Genomic DNA, 14,123 nt, shown 5'->3' on the forward strand with positions numbered 1-14,123 from the left:
GGTTGGTAGTGTTTATCAGTTCCCATGGTCTAAATACTTCCATCATGGCCAATTGTAAATTGCCAGTGGTTTAACAACCAACTTGCAAAGTTATTTAAAATTTAACAGTTAGCCCTTGTGAGACAGTATGAGCCAGCTCCCGAACACCGGTAGTGGAATATATGGCACAAACCATAAGTGTGAGGAAAAACAAGCCACTTCTAGCACTTAACAGGTATTTCACCCAGACCCTTGGAAAGGTGACAGCCATAGATCAGTCAGAAGGCACAGAAGTCAAGAGAGAACATTTAGCAAATAAGATGTAAATGAACAACAAAAGCCCTTTTGTGAGTGCTTCCTTATTCTTTAGAAGCTGGAGGCTGTTTGGGTGTTGGTGGTGGATGAAACTAGGTGAGGGAAGAAGGTGCAGATTGCAGGAAGGAGAATCAGGACTGTGTTTCCAGTGATAAAAGCAACGTGGAAAGGTGAGTGGAAGTGAAGTAGCAAGGAAATCCTTAGAGAATTGTTCTGGAAAATGAAGTCCTGTGCTAACTTTTATTCCCTTGCCTCATGTTTTAGCCTCAATTGATTTCACCTGAAAAATTACAGGAAGGAAAACCAGAGTGTTTTTGTAAATTTTTGAAAAACTTTCCTATTTTGTTAATGTAAACTTTTTACTTCTGACTCTATTTATTAGGTATGTTCAGACACATGACAACATTTTGAATGTGTGGACGGTTCCCATTCATTTATTGCTATTAAATAGCTACTTGGTTTGGTGAACACAGAAACCTAGGATTGAGAGACTATATTCTAGCCTGGATTACCCCAAGAATGTAATATTCTTGCACAATGCCCGAATCACCCCAAGAACATAATAACAGCTTTGATCTTAGTGAGAATGGTCCAGAAATGACCCAGGAGTGTCAGGTACTCTGATAAACAAACATAGGGATGAACTGAGTTGACAGTACAGAGAATAGTCTACATTTAGGTTCATCCTTGGTGAGTGACTGTACAGAATTACCAGCTATGACAGCAACTTGGTGGCTCTGTCACTGTTATTCAAGTAGCTTTGGTTTACACTCTTGTTACTGGTATCATATGGATTAAATCTGAGAAGTTCCAGTGTCAAATCTTTAGAATAAAGTCATCTAGTGTTAAATTAAATTAGAGGAAACATATCTGCAACCTCCCTACTTTCCTCCTTTCAGTCTCTCTGCCTCTTTCTCTGTTTCCCTCACTCTGAATCTTTGGCATTCCTTCTAGTTTTAAATTAATTCTTTGGTTCAAATTCTTTCTCACATTGATGTGTGCCATTGCATCTCTAGCATTGTATGAAATCTTCAAAATTAAGAATGCTGCAAGAGGCCGCTCTCACCTTTTGAGATGGCCCACACTCTGTCCCTGGAGTGTGTTTCTCTCTAAATAAATCCACTTCTTACCTATCACTTTGTCTCTCACTGAATTCTTTCTGCTACAAGACATCAGGAACCTGAGCTTAAGTCCGGAGACCAGATGATATAGGGAAGCCCTTCCTGCCAACTTGGTTATGATTTACAGATTTACAACAATTTGGTAAATTTTACCTCTACACATTCCTGTATTGCTGAGAACTCAAATTTTCTGAGCTGTGTCAGCCTAGGGATGGCACCAGGCAGTTTCAAAGCAGTGTCCACTGATAACTGCAACATTATGGTTTCAAGATACTGAAACGCCCTCCAGGTGGGAGAAGTTAATGATTAATGATGGTATGCTTGCTCACAAGCATGAAGACCCCAGACCAGTTGGAACCTGCAGGTTGCTGATGCTGACTCCTACTTACCTCACCGCCAACCCACAAGAAGAATGTCAAGGAGCTGATCATGCCCTTTTTGAACTATTACTGTGCAACTTCTCACTATCCTCTCCAAGTTGGGACACAGTTTTTCGAGGCAGGAACCCACTGGGTTCCCATTTGCCTGGCAAAGTGATAAAGCTATCCTTTTCTACTTCGCCCCCCACCCCCCCCCCCCCAAAAAAAAAGGATGCTGCAAGAAAAATTGGGGAAAAAACATAATGGTCACTCACAGAAAGATCCTGTCCACAGGGGCAGAGGATGCTGTTTATCCTCCTTCCCTGAGATGATTCAGTACTCAGTTCACCACTGCACAGCTGTAGCTGGAGTTATTCAGGCTTGGAGCACCATATACATATGCAGCATTAGAAAGTTGGGTCTTAGCATTTATATGCTTAGTGAGAACAGAGTGGGAGGGAGGATAGTTAAATCATAATAAAAATGGCTAATGAGGTGGAATCTAAATCATTCATGGAGAAAAAAAAGATTCAAATAAAGGAACTGAAATTGTAGTGCTAGATCAATTATTTAGGATTTAGGAAGGACTTTATTCAGTGATGCAATTTGGTTGAATAGTAAGGATGCTGGTCATCTAATTGTTCATTTCAGAGGAAAAGGGCAGTAAGGGACCAGTGTCAATTTCAGTCATCTACAAAGAGTAAATTTTGTTTCAGTGAGGATTAAGTATACGTTAGAAATTGTTAATACTTTCACCTCCAAAGAAATTTCAATCTAAGAGAAAAGTTGGTTTTCCATCCTGCCTTACCCCTACTCTGTCACAGGTCTTTTCTTAGTCTTTTTTTTTTTTTTAATCTCTTGAGGTATCATTTCTTTTCAGAACTTTATGGAATGAGCTTGCACTAGATAAATATCTTCTCTCTTCAGACATTTCTAGACAAAGTTTTCCGATTAGATCAGAAGTGGTTTCTGCTGCATGGCTTTTTTCTCCATGAAGAGAGATTTTGACAGAGCAGTGGACTTTTCGGGGGCCCTGGGCTGCTTTGTCTTTTTCCTACTGCTAAGTTGAGTTGGTTATGCATCTTGTTTACCAGAAGCCTGTTGATAAGTGGTGTGACATTGGCAATAGTGAGCAAATGGATGAGAGCTTTGCCTAGGGATTTTCTTTTCTCATTCTTCCTTTATATTATTTTAAAAACAAGGTAATATACTAAAACTTCAATTTGTTCTTGCGTGGATGAAGAGTGTACTTATAGACCTTTGTGTGGACATTTACAAACTACTCCCTCTCTTGTTTCAATTAGTGTAATAGAATGGTTATATCAGAAAGAAAACTGAAGTGCAAATTTATTGTCAGCAGACAGGCTCGAACCTGACAGCTGATATCTGAATTAATGAATGAAACTTCATCATCATTACTATCACTACCTGTACCACGTCAGCTACCACCACTCCAATTACACCACTTACTACCACCATCACCACTATCAACGCCAACAACATCCTCACCGCCACAATCACTGCCACCACTACCACCATCATCATCATCAGTCCTGGAGGGCCTAACTCCTGGAGGTTCACAATTTGAGAATGTGGGCCTAAAATTCTCAAGGAAGCATGAAGAAGATAAACACATTTCACCAATTTTATATGTATATGAACTGAATCCTTGGAGTCACTAGTCCCTTTGCAATTTCAAGTATGAAAAGAGCAGCGCTTGGATGGAATCTAAGTAGCACTGTTTTAGAGTGAAATAAAGCTAGTGATTAATGTTCATCATACAGTTGCATCTAATTTGAGGTTAGGCAGCATCCCAACACCTTTTTCAAAGCACACACCACGTCCTTATTTCTCAGGCTGTATATGAGGGGATTCATCATAGGAGTGAGAATGGCACCAAGTATAAAAAGAACCTGGTCCAGCTTGGGACTGTGGTAAGAATTAGGCCTCATGTAGACCAGCAAGGCTGGACCAAAGTAGAGAATCACCACAGTCAGATGGGAGGAACAGGTGGCCAGGGCTTTGTTCCTGCCCTCAGGGGAGTTCATGCGGAGGACAGCAAGGAAGATGAGAGCATAAGAGAACAGGATGAAGTACAAGGGGATGAGGAGCACCATGGTGCTTGTCATCAAAACAGCCTTCTCATAGGCAGAGATGTCTTCACAGGACAATTTTAGGATGGCCATGACCTCACAGAGGAAATGAGAAATCTCTCTGGAACCACAGATGGGAAAATGCATGGCATAGGCCGTGTGTGCGAGTGATGTAAGGGCGCCCCCAGCCCACGAGATGGCAGCCATCTGCAGACAGACCTTCTGGCTCATGATGAGGACATATCTCAGAGGTTTGCAGATGGCCACATACCGGTCATAGGACATGAGGGTGATGAGGAGGCACTCAGCAATTCCTAGAGTCAGGAAGAAGAAGATCTGAGTCCCACAGGCCACTCGTGATATGTTTCTCCTCCCAGAGAAGAAGTCAGTTGTCATCTTGGGTACCGTGCTGGAGATTAATGTCATGTCCATGAGAGCCAGCTGGCTGAGCAGGAAGTACATAGGTGTGTGGAGGTGAGAATCCACCCAGATCAGTAGAATAAGGATGGAGTTTATGGTGAGAGCCACAGTGTAGATCAGGAGGATGGCAGAAACAAGGAAGTTGACATGTTTCATACCAGGGAAGAGGCCCAAGAGGGTGAAATCTGTATTTGAAGACTCATTCCTTTTATCCATGTCTCTGCCTTGTTAGAATTAATCAACCCTGGGAAAAAGCCAGAGTTGTAGAATGCACAAAGATGTACTGGATTCTGTTCCCCAAGCTCTTTCCTTTTTAATCCTTATTAAAGTGTCAGCAGCATATTTATGCAAATGACCGCATTTTAGCCAATTTCTTGGTTAAGTAGGCTCTCTCAAGTCCCCACCTATATCCTTCATGCACAGAACAAATTGCACCACCTGGAACAGTTAACATTCAGCCTGCATCTAGTACATAGCTCAGACCCAATACTATCACCTCCCCTCCTTCCCATATCACTGTTCAGAGACTCCTTTCCCCTCTCCTCTCTATGCAGTCTGACTCCCTTGCTTGAACCTTTGAAAAGTTTATGACATTTCTTCCACTCTCACTCAATCACACATTTTTCCATCCTACTCTGCCAGGCACTGTGCTAAGTCTTAGAGACAAAGGTGAACAAAGCATAATTTCTGATGCCAAAGACCTTTAGCCTTATTGACGAAGGTGACCAGTGAAAGGTGTATATGAAAAATGTATGAAAGAATATATTTTTTAAATGTTGTATATTATATATTATAATATTAACTCAAGGGTGGGTTAAAAATTATATGCACTCTGGTTATATTAAAACTTCTGTTGGCCACATTGTCTTATCAGCTCTTTCCATTCAAGGCTACTGTCTCCCCAGTCACTGCTGTGCAGGTGTGAACGTGTTAATCAGTTCATTTGTCACTGTGGTGTGAGCAAAAATGGATGCCCAGCTTGTGATTTGCACGAAAGAAGAACAGCGTGCAGTGATTCTTTTTTTGTGATCTGAGGGTGTGCACGTCCACACACTTCTGTCCACACTGTAGACACTTGGCAAAAACTTCATTTTGACGTGTCAAAGCATCCTCCCTATAGTCCTGATCTTGCTCCATTGGACTTTCACCTGTTTGGTGCCCTGAAAGCAGCCCTATGAGGACGAAAATTCACTTCTAATGAAGAAATGAAGACAGTGGTGCATTCGTGGCTTGCAGCTCATCCAAAAACATTTTTTAATAAGGGAATATGAAAGCTTGTTGATAGATGGACAAGTGTATTGAAAAGCAAGAAGATTATGTCAAAAATGATGTATTTGGCTTTTCTAAAAGTTAAAGTAAATTCTACAGCCAGAGTGCTGATAATTTTTGACTCACCTGCGTACATGATATTTTGTACAATGGAGATACAAACTCTTCTTCATTTTCAAAAGCTAGAGGAATTGCATGATGGCAAAGTCTAACCTCACACAGCCTTTACCTGAACCATCTGATTTAAGACTTAGCATCATGGAATTGTAGGCATTTAGAAAGGAAGGGTGTTTTAGAGATGATCTAGCTCAGAAAAGTGGCTTGTCCAAAGTCACATCATTACTTAATATTGAAGAGAAATGACTAAGACTCATGCCCTGGTATTTTTTTTTTTTAAATCACTGGCTGCTTTCAAATCCTCGTAAAGTATATTAATGGTAGCATTTTTTTTATTACATATAGCCTTGTATTGTTCTTTGGTACATTTAATAAGATAAGGCTAGCTCCCATAATAGATAATCTTCTAAATCTCAGTGCCTTAAGATCATAGACGTGTGTTTCTCATAAGATGAATTCCAAAATAGGCATTGTTGATAGGCAAATGGCTCTCCATTGAGTGACTTTTCAGGGACCCAGGCTCCTGCTGTTTGGTTGCTTAACCATCTTCCACACTAACTTCTAAGGTCATATTATGCTCCCCTGTACCAAGCAGGCAGCAGGCAAGATGTGGAAGTGCTATTGCGCCAAGCCTAAAAGTGCTGCATGAGCCCTCTCCTAATATTTGGATCTAGTCACCCTCCAGGGGAGGCTGGGAAGTGTTTCTAGCTTGGTGAACAGAGAGAACAGAAATGGGTTTGGTTAAACAGCTGCCAGTCCCTGTCACTTCTAAATTATTTTGTGTTTGCACAAGGCCTGTAAACTGGTTCCCAGCGGGGATAGTGTTTTGCATTCTTTTACCACTTCACTTGACCATAATGGTGGTACTATCAGTACTTGTTGAATTGAGCATAACTTTCTAGCCACTCAGAGAAGTTCCTCATTCCCCTTTCCATGGCCCCGATTCTTGCCCCTTTCAAAATAGGTGTGATCTTTCTTTGGAGCCTGTGTTAGTTATTGCTGCATAATAATTATCCCAAGATTAAACAGCACATGTTTATTACCTTACAGCTCTTCCAATAGGAATCTGAGGGAGGCTTGGCTGGTGCCTCTGCCTAAAGATCTCTGACGACTATAATCAAAGTGCTGGCTGGTGCTATAGTTTCATCTGAATTTTCCACTGGGGGAGGATCTGCTTCCAAGCTCACTCAGGTGTTGTTGGCAGGGTTCAGTTCAGCCCTCCTGGGCTTTTGGACTGAGGGCCTCAACTCCTTGCTGGCTGTTGGCTGGGAGCCCCTCTCATTTCCTTGCCTTTCCAAGGGGCAGCTCACATCATGGTAACTTCCTTCCAGAAAGGGGAGAGGGAGAAGAAAGAGGGAGAGAGACAGAGAGTGAGAGCAGGGTGGAAGTCACAATTTTTTTGTAACCTAATATCAGAAGTAATATGTGATAAGGTTCAGCCCTTTGTCAAGGGCAGAATACATGAGTGTGAATATTGGCAGGCAAGGATCATTGGGGTTGAGGTTGCCTATAGCAAAGATCCTTAAAGTTTATTGTATATTTGCAGAGACTTTGAATTTTAGAGTTAGAAGTTGCCTTAGAAAAATCTGCTTCACTCTTATCCCCAGTGATTTTTTTTGTCCCTATTATTTTAGTGATGAAGTTATAGTTCAGAAAAGTTAAATGGTTAGTTCCATATCAACCAGGTAGTTAACAAGGAAACAAGCTAGGTAACAAGGTCTATTATTACCTTGACTTTCTTGACTAACAGGACTTTAAATTATTTCAAGTTATTTACATTAGTTGTTTTACTTCTAGAACCCTTAAGGAACAATTAAAGATGCTCTAAATCAGTGTAAAATTCACTCTCATGGATATGAACTGTTAAAAAATGCTTAGAAAGCTGTGAGAAAATAAGTTTTAACTTTCAAATTCTCAGTTTGCTATCATTTATATGTGGATTTTTATCATCTGGAACATATTGTATTATTAACATATTTCAATTTTATATATTTATAAATTTCATTTTTGTATAAAACTTTTTAAATGCCTACCATTTAGAAGATATTCATATTCAGCCCTTCAGTCTTGAATGAAGATCTGTTAATACATGTGCCAATATATTTTGGGTTATTTTCATATCTTGACAGATCAAGTGTTTTAATAACTGTGCTATTTATAATTGTTAGGTAAATGAATCATTTCAACTGGACTGCAAAGTGTTGTGACAAGCAGGACCAGATTATAAGAATCAGTCATTTTATGGTAGAGTCTGCTACTTAACAAAAAGCTAAGTCATTGAGCATAAATAGCCTGCTCTGCAACTTCTCTTTTTCTGGGTCTTAACCCTTGTATTGTCACATGTGTAAACTCAGACCTTTGCTTCCCACAGCTTGCAGCCCTGAACAAAGTAGTAAACAAGTTAATTTCTCAGTGTGGAATGTGCTCACCCCTAGCATCTCTGGTGAGTTCACATGCCAGTGAATTCTTTCATTGATGATATGACAGGGGACATTCATCTCAAGATTTGTCCCATTTCCAACATTGCCTTGTTGGTAAATTACTTTCTTTTTATCCTGGAATGACTTATGCCTTCTTATTCTGACACCCTTTCTCTGATTAAACATCTCTAGCATAGGATCTACTAAATGCATGCCCTGTGATCTAACAGGCTGTCCTCCGTGAGGATGAACTGAGTTCCACAGAAAATAAATTCAGGAATCAAAGACACAGACCTTTGAAGGAGTCATTCTGGCCTCAGGAACCAACTGGCAGAGATGCAGAGTGTGGGGACATACCTGGCACCCTTTCATGCATGCACACAGCAAAATCAACATCTCTTCTCTCATCTATTGATTATCCTTTATCCACACACCTATTGACTTCAAGTTCATATGCCACTTAAAATCAAGTTTCATCTCCAAAGAGCATCTCAATCTTCCTTTCTCTCATTTAAAATTTTACTCTTCCACTCACTACTCCTCTCTACTTCTTTTTCTTAGTTAACTGTCAGGCCTGTTAATTCTTTTTTTCTATGCTTCTCTACAGGACCATCCCTCAGGACCACACACTGTTTCTTCCCTTTCACCTTCCCTTTAAGAGGGAAATCAAATTCTAGTTACATTGATGGTTGCCAAAGGAGAGGAAAATATAGTTTAACATAAGTTATGTCAGTGATGCACAGAGATGGGCTTTGTTATTTCCTTATTAGTTATAGACTAACAAGTCATGATGGATGGAACATTCTTTCCTTTACAGAATGTTACATGGTTAGAGGACCCATAATTCACAGCTACTTCTGAGAGGTCTTTTTTTTTTTTTAATTAAGTATTCTAAGTTTTATCACTTTGAGAAATTTCTCCAAATCACTTTCAAGTCAATTAATCACTAGAAAAAAGAAGACACTGTTTTCTTTTTTCTTTTATGGTTTAAAGGCAGTATTTTTAACATGCAACTCACAATGATACAAAGACATTTTGTTGAACCTAATCTGAAACTTTGGATTTATTTGTGAAATGTTTTTTATCTTAGTCAAAAGAATAGATTTCTGAATCATTTGAGATGAAACTGCTTATGACATACATTAAATACAAGCAAGGTAAATGTTATGTCATAAAGTAGACCACTTTTTTCCCTCATCTTACCTTAGTCTCCTAGTTGAATCCATGAATATACAGTTTGACAACCTATTTATTTCTTTGCTTTTGTCCATTTTCTGCCAGGTAGACAGAACTGACTATTTTTTTGGTTGTCATTCATACAGTAAAATCCAGAAATTGTTAGTCAGGTAGGTTTTTTATGCTCAGGAAGTTCTCCCTGATTTTGGATTTCAATCAGCTAATGGGAGCTGAGAACAGGAGTTCTCTGCAATGTCAAGAACCATCCTCTGCCCTTTCTATGCTGCCTTTTCTCAGAGGACCCAGTGAGAGCAGACTCCCTGGATCCCTGTAGACCCTTCTGTTGTCCTAGCACACGCTCTGGGTTCTGCTCAGAATGAGTTGGGCATGGGAGCTATGGGAGGGGTCTGTTATTGCGATTCACATGTTTTCTGCTTTGAAATTGAAACAGCAAACTGTACTTGTTCTGGAATTTAGATTTGACATAAATGATTTCACTTACTTTACAGCACAAAGTCCTCTAGAGCACAATATGAGGTGGAGACAATATGCGTTATCATCACAACAAGGGAACTTGGCTCCCTTGTCAAGTATTAGTTGACCATATATTCATAGGTTTAATCCCGGGCTCTTCATGCTGCTCTATTGTGTACATGTCTATTTTAATGCTAGCACCATACCATTTTTATTGCTATAGCTATGAAGCACAGTCTGAAATCAGGGAGTGTGATACCCCTGAAATTGTTCTTTCTCAGAAATGTTTGTGTGTTCAGTGCCTTGTTAAAGATTATTTTTTCCTCTTTCTGTAAAAAAATGCCATTGAAATTTTAATACAGATTGCATTAAATGTATAGATGGCTCTGGGTATTCTGAATATTTTAATAATATTAATTCCTCTAATCCATGAACACAAGATATCTTTCCATCTGTTTGTGTCTTCTTCAATTCCTTTTATCAAACTCTTGTCATTTTGATTGTATAGATCTTTCATGTTTTTATTAAATTTATTCCTAAGTAGTTTTTCCTTTTAGGTTCTATTTTGAGTGGGATAGTTTTCTTTATTTCTTTATCCATAGTTTTACTGTTAGTGTTTAGAAACAAAAACAACAACCAATGTCTGTATGTTAACTTTATGTCTTGCAACTTTACTGAATGTGTTAATTCCAAGAGTTTTTTGGTTAAGTCTTTAAAATTTTCAATATACATCATATCACCTACAAATAAATAAAATTTTACTTCTGTCTTTCTGATTTGGACGACTTTTATTTCTTTATCTTTTGTGATTGCTCTAGCTAGGATTCCCAGTACTATGTGGAATAAGATTTGTGAGAATAGGCATTCTTTTCTTATTCCTGGTCTTAGAGGGAAAGCTTTCAAACTTCACCACTGAGTATGATGTTAGTTGTGGATTTGTCTTTTATGGCCTTTATTATATTGAGGTGTAATTGTTCTGTACCCAAATTGTTGAAGGTTTTCTCATGAAAAAATTTTGCATTTTGTCAGATGATTTTTCTGCACCTACTGAGATGATTCTATGATTTTTATCTTTCATTCTATTAATGTGGTATATCACATTTTTTATTTATTTATGTTGAACCATCCTTGCATCCCAGGGTTCAATTACATTTGATCATTGTGTATGATCGTTATAATATGTTGTTGAATTTGTTTTGCTAATATTTTGTTGAATGTTTACACCTGTACTCATCAGGGATATTGGTTTGTAATTTTCTTTTTTGTAGTGCCTTATCTGGTTTTGGTTTCAGGGTAACTCTAATATTACAAAATGAGTTTGAGTGTGTTTCTTCCGCTTCAGTTTTTTGGAAGAGTTTGGGAAGAATTGACATTAATTCTTCTTTAAGCGTTTGGTAGAATTAACCAGTGAAAGCATCCAGTTCTGGGCTTGTCTGTGTTGGGAGGTTTTTGATTACTGATTCAGTCTCCTTACACATTACTTGTCTGTTCTGATTTTATATTGCTTCTTGATTTAGTCTTGGTGGGTTGTATATTTCTGCAAATTTATCCATTTCTTTTAAGTTAATTTGTTGGCATATAATTGTTCATAGAAGACTCTTAGGATCATTTGTATTTTTGTGTAATCAATGGTAACACCCCCTTTGTTATTTCTGATTTTACTTTTTTAGTTATTCTCCTTTTTTCTTAGTCTAGCTAAAGATTAGTCAATTTTGTTTATCTTTTCAGAAAAAGCCAGGTATTAGTTTCATTGAAATTTTATATTGGTTTCTGGTCTTTATACAATTTATTTCTGCTCTGATCTTTATTTCTTTCCTTCTGCTAAACTTGGGCTTTGTTTTTTTAGTCCCTTGAGGCCTAAAGTTTGTTTTTTTATTTGACATATTTTTTCTTAATATATGCATTTATAGCGATAAACTTCCTTCTGAGAATTGATTTTGCAGCATCTCAGAGGTTTTTACGTGCTGTGTTTCTATTTTCATTTGTTTAATAATATTTCATAATTTCTCTTTTGATTTCTTGTTTGACCCACTGGTTTGTTTAAGAGTATTTGTTTAATTTCCACATGTAAAATTTCCAGCTTTTCTCTTCTTATTGATTTCTGCCTACATGCCATTTTTGTTGGAAAAGATACTTGATATGATTTCAATTTTCTTAAATTTGCTAAGGCTTTTTTTTGTGGTCTATTATATAATTTATTCTGGTGTACTTAAGAAGAATGTGTAATCTGATGCTGTTGGATGAAATGCCCTATATATGTCTGTTAAATCCATTTGGCCTAAAGTGTGGTTGAATTCCAGTGTTTTCTTACTAATTTTCTATCTGGATGATCTACTTACTCTGGAAAGTGGATTATTGAGGTCCCCTATTACTGATATGTTGTTGTCTCTTTCTGCCTTTATATCTGTAGTATTTGTTTAATATATTTAGGTGCTCTGATGTTGGGTGCATATATATTTATGATTGTTATATCTTTTTGGTGTATTGACCCTTTATCATTATCCAATGACCTTATTTCTTTCTTGTTACTGTTTTTAGCTTAAAGTCTATTTTGTCTGATATATGTATGGCTACTCCCACACTATTTTGTTTGCCACCTGCATAAAATATCTTCTTTCATCCCTTAACTTTGAGCCTATGTGTGTCTTTAGTGAACTGAGACCTTTTTAGGCAGCACATAGTTGGGTCTTTTCCATCCAGCCATTCTGTGCCCTTTAGGAAGAAATTAAATTTCTAGTTTAAAATATTCAACTAAGAAAATTTCATGATGACTTCACTGTTGAATTTTAACAAATAACTAAGGAAGAAATTATATCAATTCTATATAAACTCCTCCAGAAAATTTTAAAAGATGGACTTGTTCCTAAATTGTTCTACGAGGCTACTATTATCCTGATACCAACACCGGACAAAGACATTATAAGAAAATAAATATATAGATTGATATCCTTTATGAACATAGATACAGAAATTCTAAAACTTTAGAAAATCACATCCAATAGTATAGAAAAAGGAAAATATGTCATCAACAGAGTTAACATTCAAAAATCAATTGATGGTTTTCAACATATTAATTAACAAAAAAGGACAAACATGATTATATCAATAGACACTGCAAAAGCATTTGACAAAATCCAACATCTGTTGCTGAATTAAAACAACAACAAAACTCTCCCAAGACTAGGAATAGAAGAAAACGTCCTCAAACTAATAATGGGTATTTGTGAAAAACCTACAACTAATATCACACATAATGATGAAAGCCTGAGTACTTTCTAAGATCAGAAATAAGATAAGGGTGTCTACTCCTGATGCTTGTATTCAATATTGTACTGGAGGTTCTGGCAATGCAATCAGACAAAAAAGGAAACAAAGGCATCCAGTTTAGACATATGGATAACAGAATTTAACAAAGGGTCAAAGGGAAGTCATTGGATAAGGTGCTGCAACAGTTGGATATTTGTATAAAAATAATTTACATACATATACAAAAATTAACAATATTAAAAATTATCTCTAAATCTAAAACCTAAGCTTATAAAATTTCTAGATGCATTCATAGGAGAAAATCTTTTTCGACCTTGAGTTGGGCAAGGATTTCATAGATATGACACCCAAAGCATAAACCATAAAAGAACAAATTGATTCATTGAACTGCATCAAACTTAACTTCTACTCTTCAAAAACCTTGTTAAGTGAGTGGGAATACAAACTATGAACTAGCAGAAAATGTTTGCAAATCACATATGAACATATAAAGAGCTCTGTAACCTCAACAATGAGAAAACAAACAATCCAATGAAAAATTGAAAACTGATTTGAGCATATATCACACCAAAGACTATGCTCATATGGTAGATAGGTCCATGAAAATATGATCAACATAAGTAGTTATTAAGGAAATGTAAATTAGGCTTTGAACAGATATTCATACACCTATATTCACAGCAGGATTGTTCACAATATTCAAAAGGTGGAAGCAATGCGAGTGACCATCAATAGTTGAATGGAATGTTTATTCAGCCTTAAAAAGAGGACATTTTGACACATACAAGTCAGATGAACCATTAAGACATTATGCTAAGTGAAGTAAACCCATCTCAAAAGTACAAATACTGTATGATTCCACTTGAATGAGTTACATAAAGTAGTCCAATTTATAGAGTCAGAAAGTAAAATGATGGTTACCAGTGAATTGGGGGCAAGGGAAATGGGGAGTTATTAGTTAATGGGTACAGAGTTTTAGTTTGCAGGATGGAAATATTTCTGGAATTAGGTGGTAGTGATGGTTGCAGAGCAATGTGAATATACTTAGTGCTACTGAATCATGCAATTAAAATGGTTGAAATGGTTAATTTTATGTGTGTATATTTTACCATA

General features: G+C 37.3%; 1 protein-coding gene across 1 annotated transcript; it reads right to left on the reverse strand.

Moving 5' to 3' along the window:
* Window positions 1-3,564: 3,564 nt before the first annotated feature.
* Window positions 3,565-4,503, reverse strand: LOC130836397 (olfactory receptor 2T27-like). The gene has a single exon (XM_057708433.1). It carries the CDS (start codon window positions 4,501-4,503, stop codon window positions 3,565-3,567), a length of 939 nt encoding a protein of 312 aa, XP_057564416.1.
* Between the last annotated feature and the right edge of the window lie 9,620 nt (window positions 4,504-14,123).

This window comes from Hippopotamus amphibius, chromosome 15 (genome assembly GCF_030028045.1).
Source record: "Hippopotamus amphibius kiboko isolate mHipAmp2 chromosome 15, mHipAmp2.hap2, whole genome shotgun sequence".
Classification (NCBI taxonomy): domain Eukaryota; kingdom Metazoa; phylum Chordata; class Mammalia; order Artiodactyla; family Hippopotamidae; genus Hippopotamus; species Hippopotamus amphibius.

Excerpts from the sequence above, each read along its gene's own strand:
- LOC130836397 (XM_057708433.1), bottom strand. The coding sequence starts at position 4,503 with ATGGATAAAAGGAATGAGTCTTCAAATACAGATTTCACCCTCTTGGGC.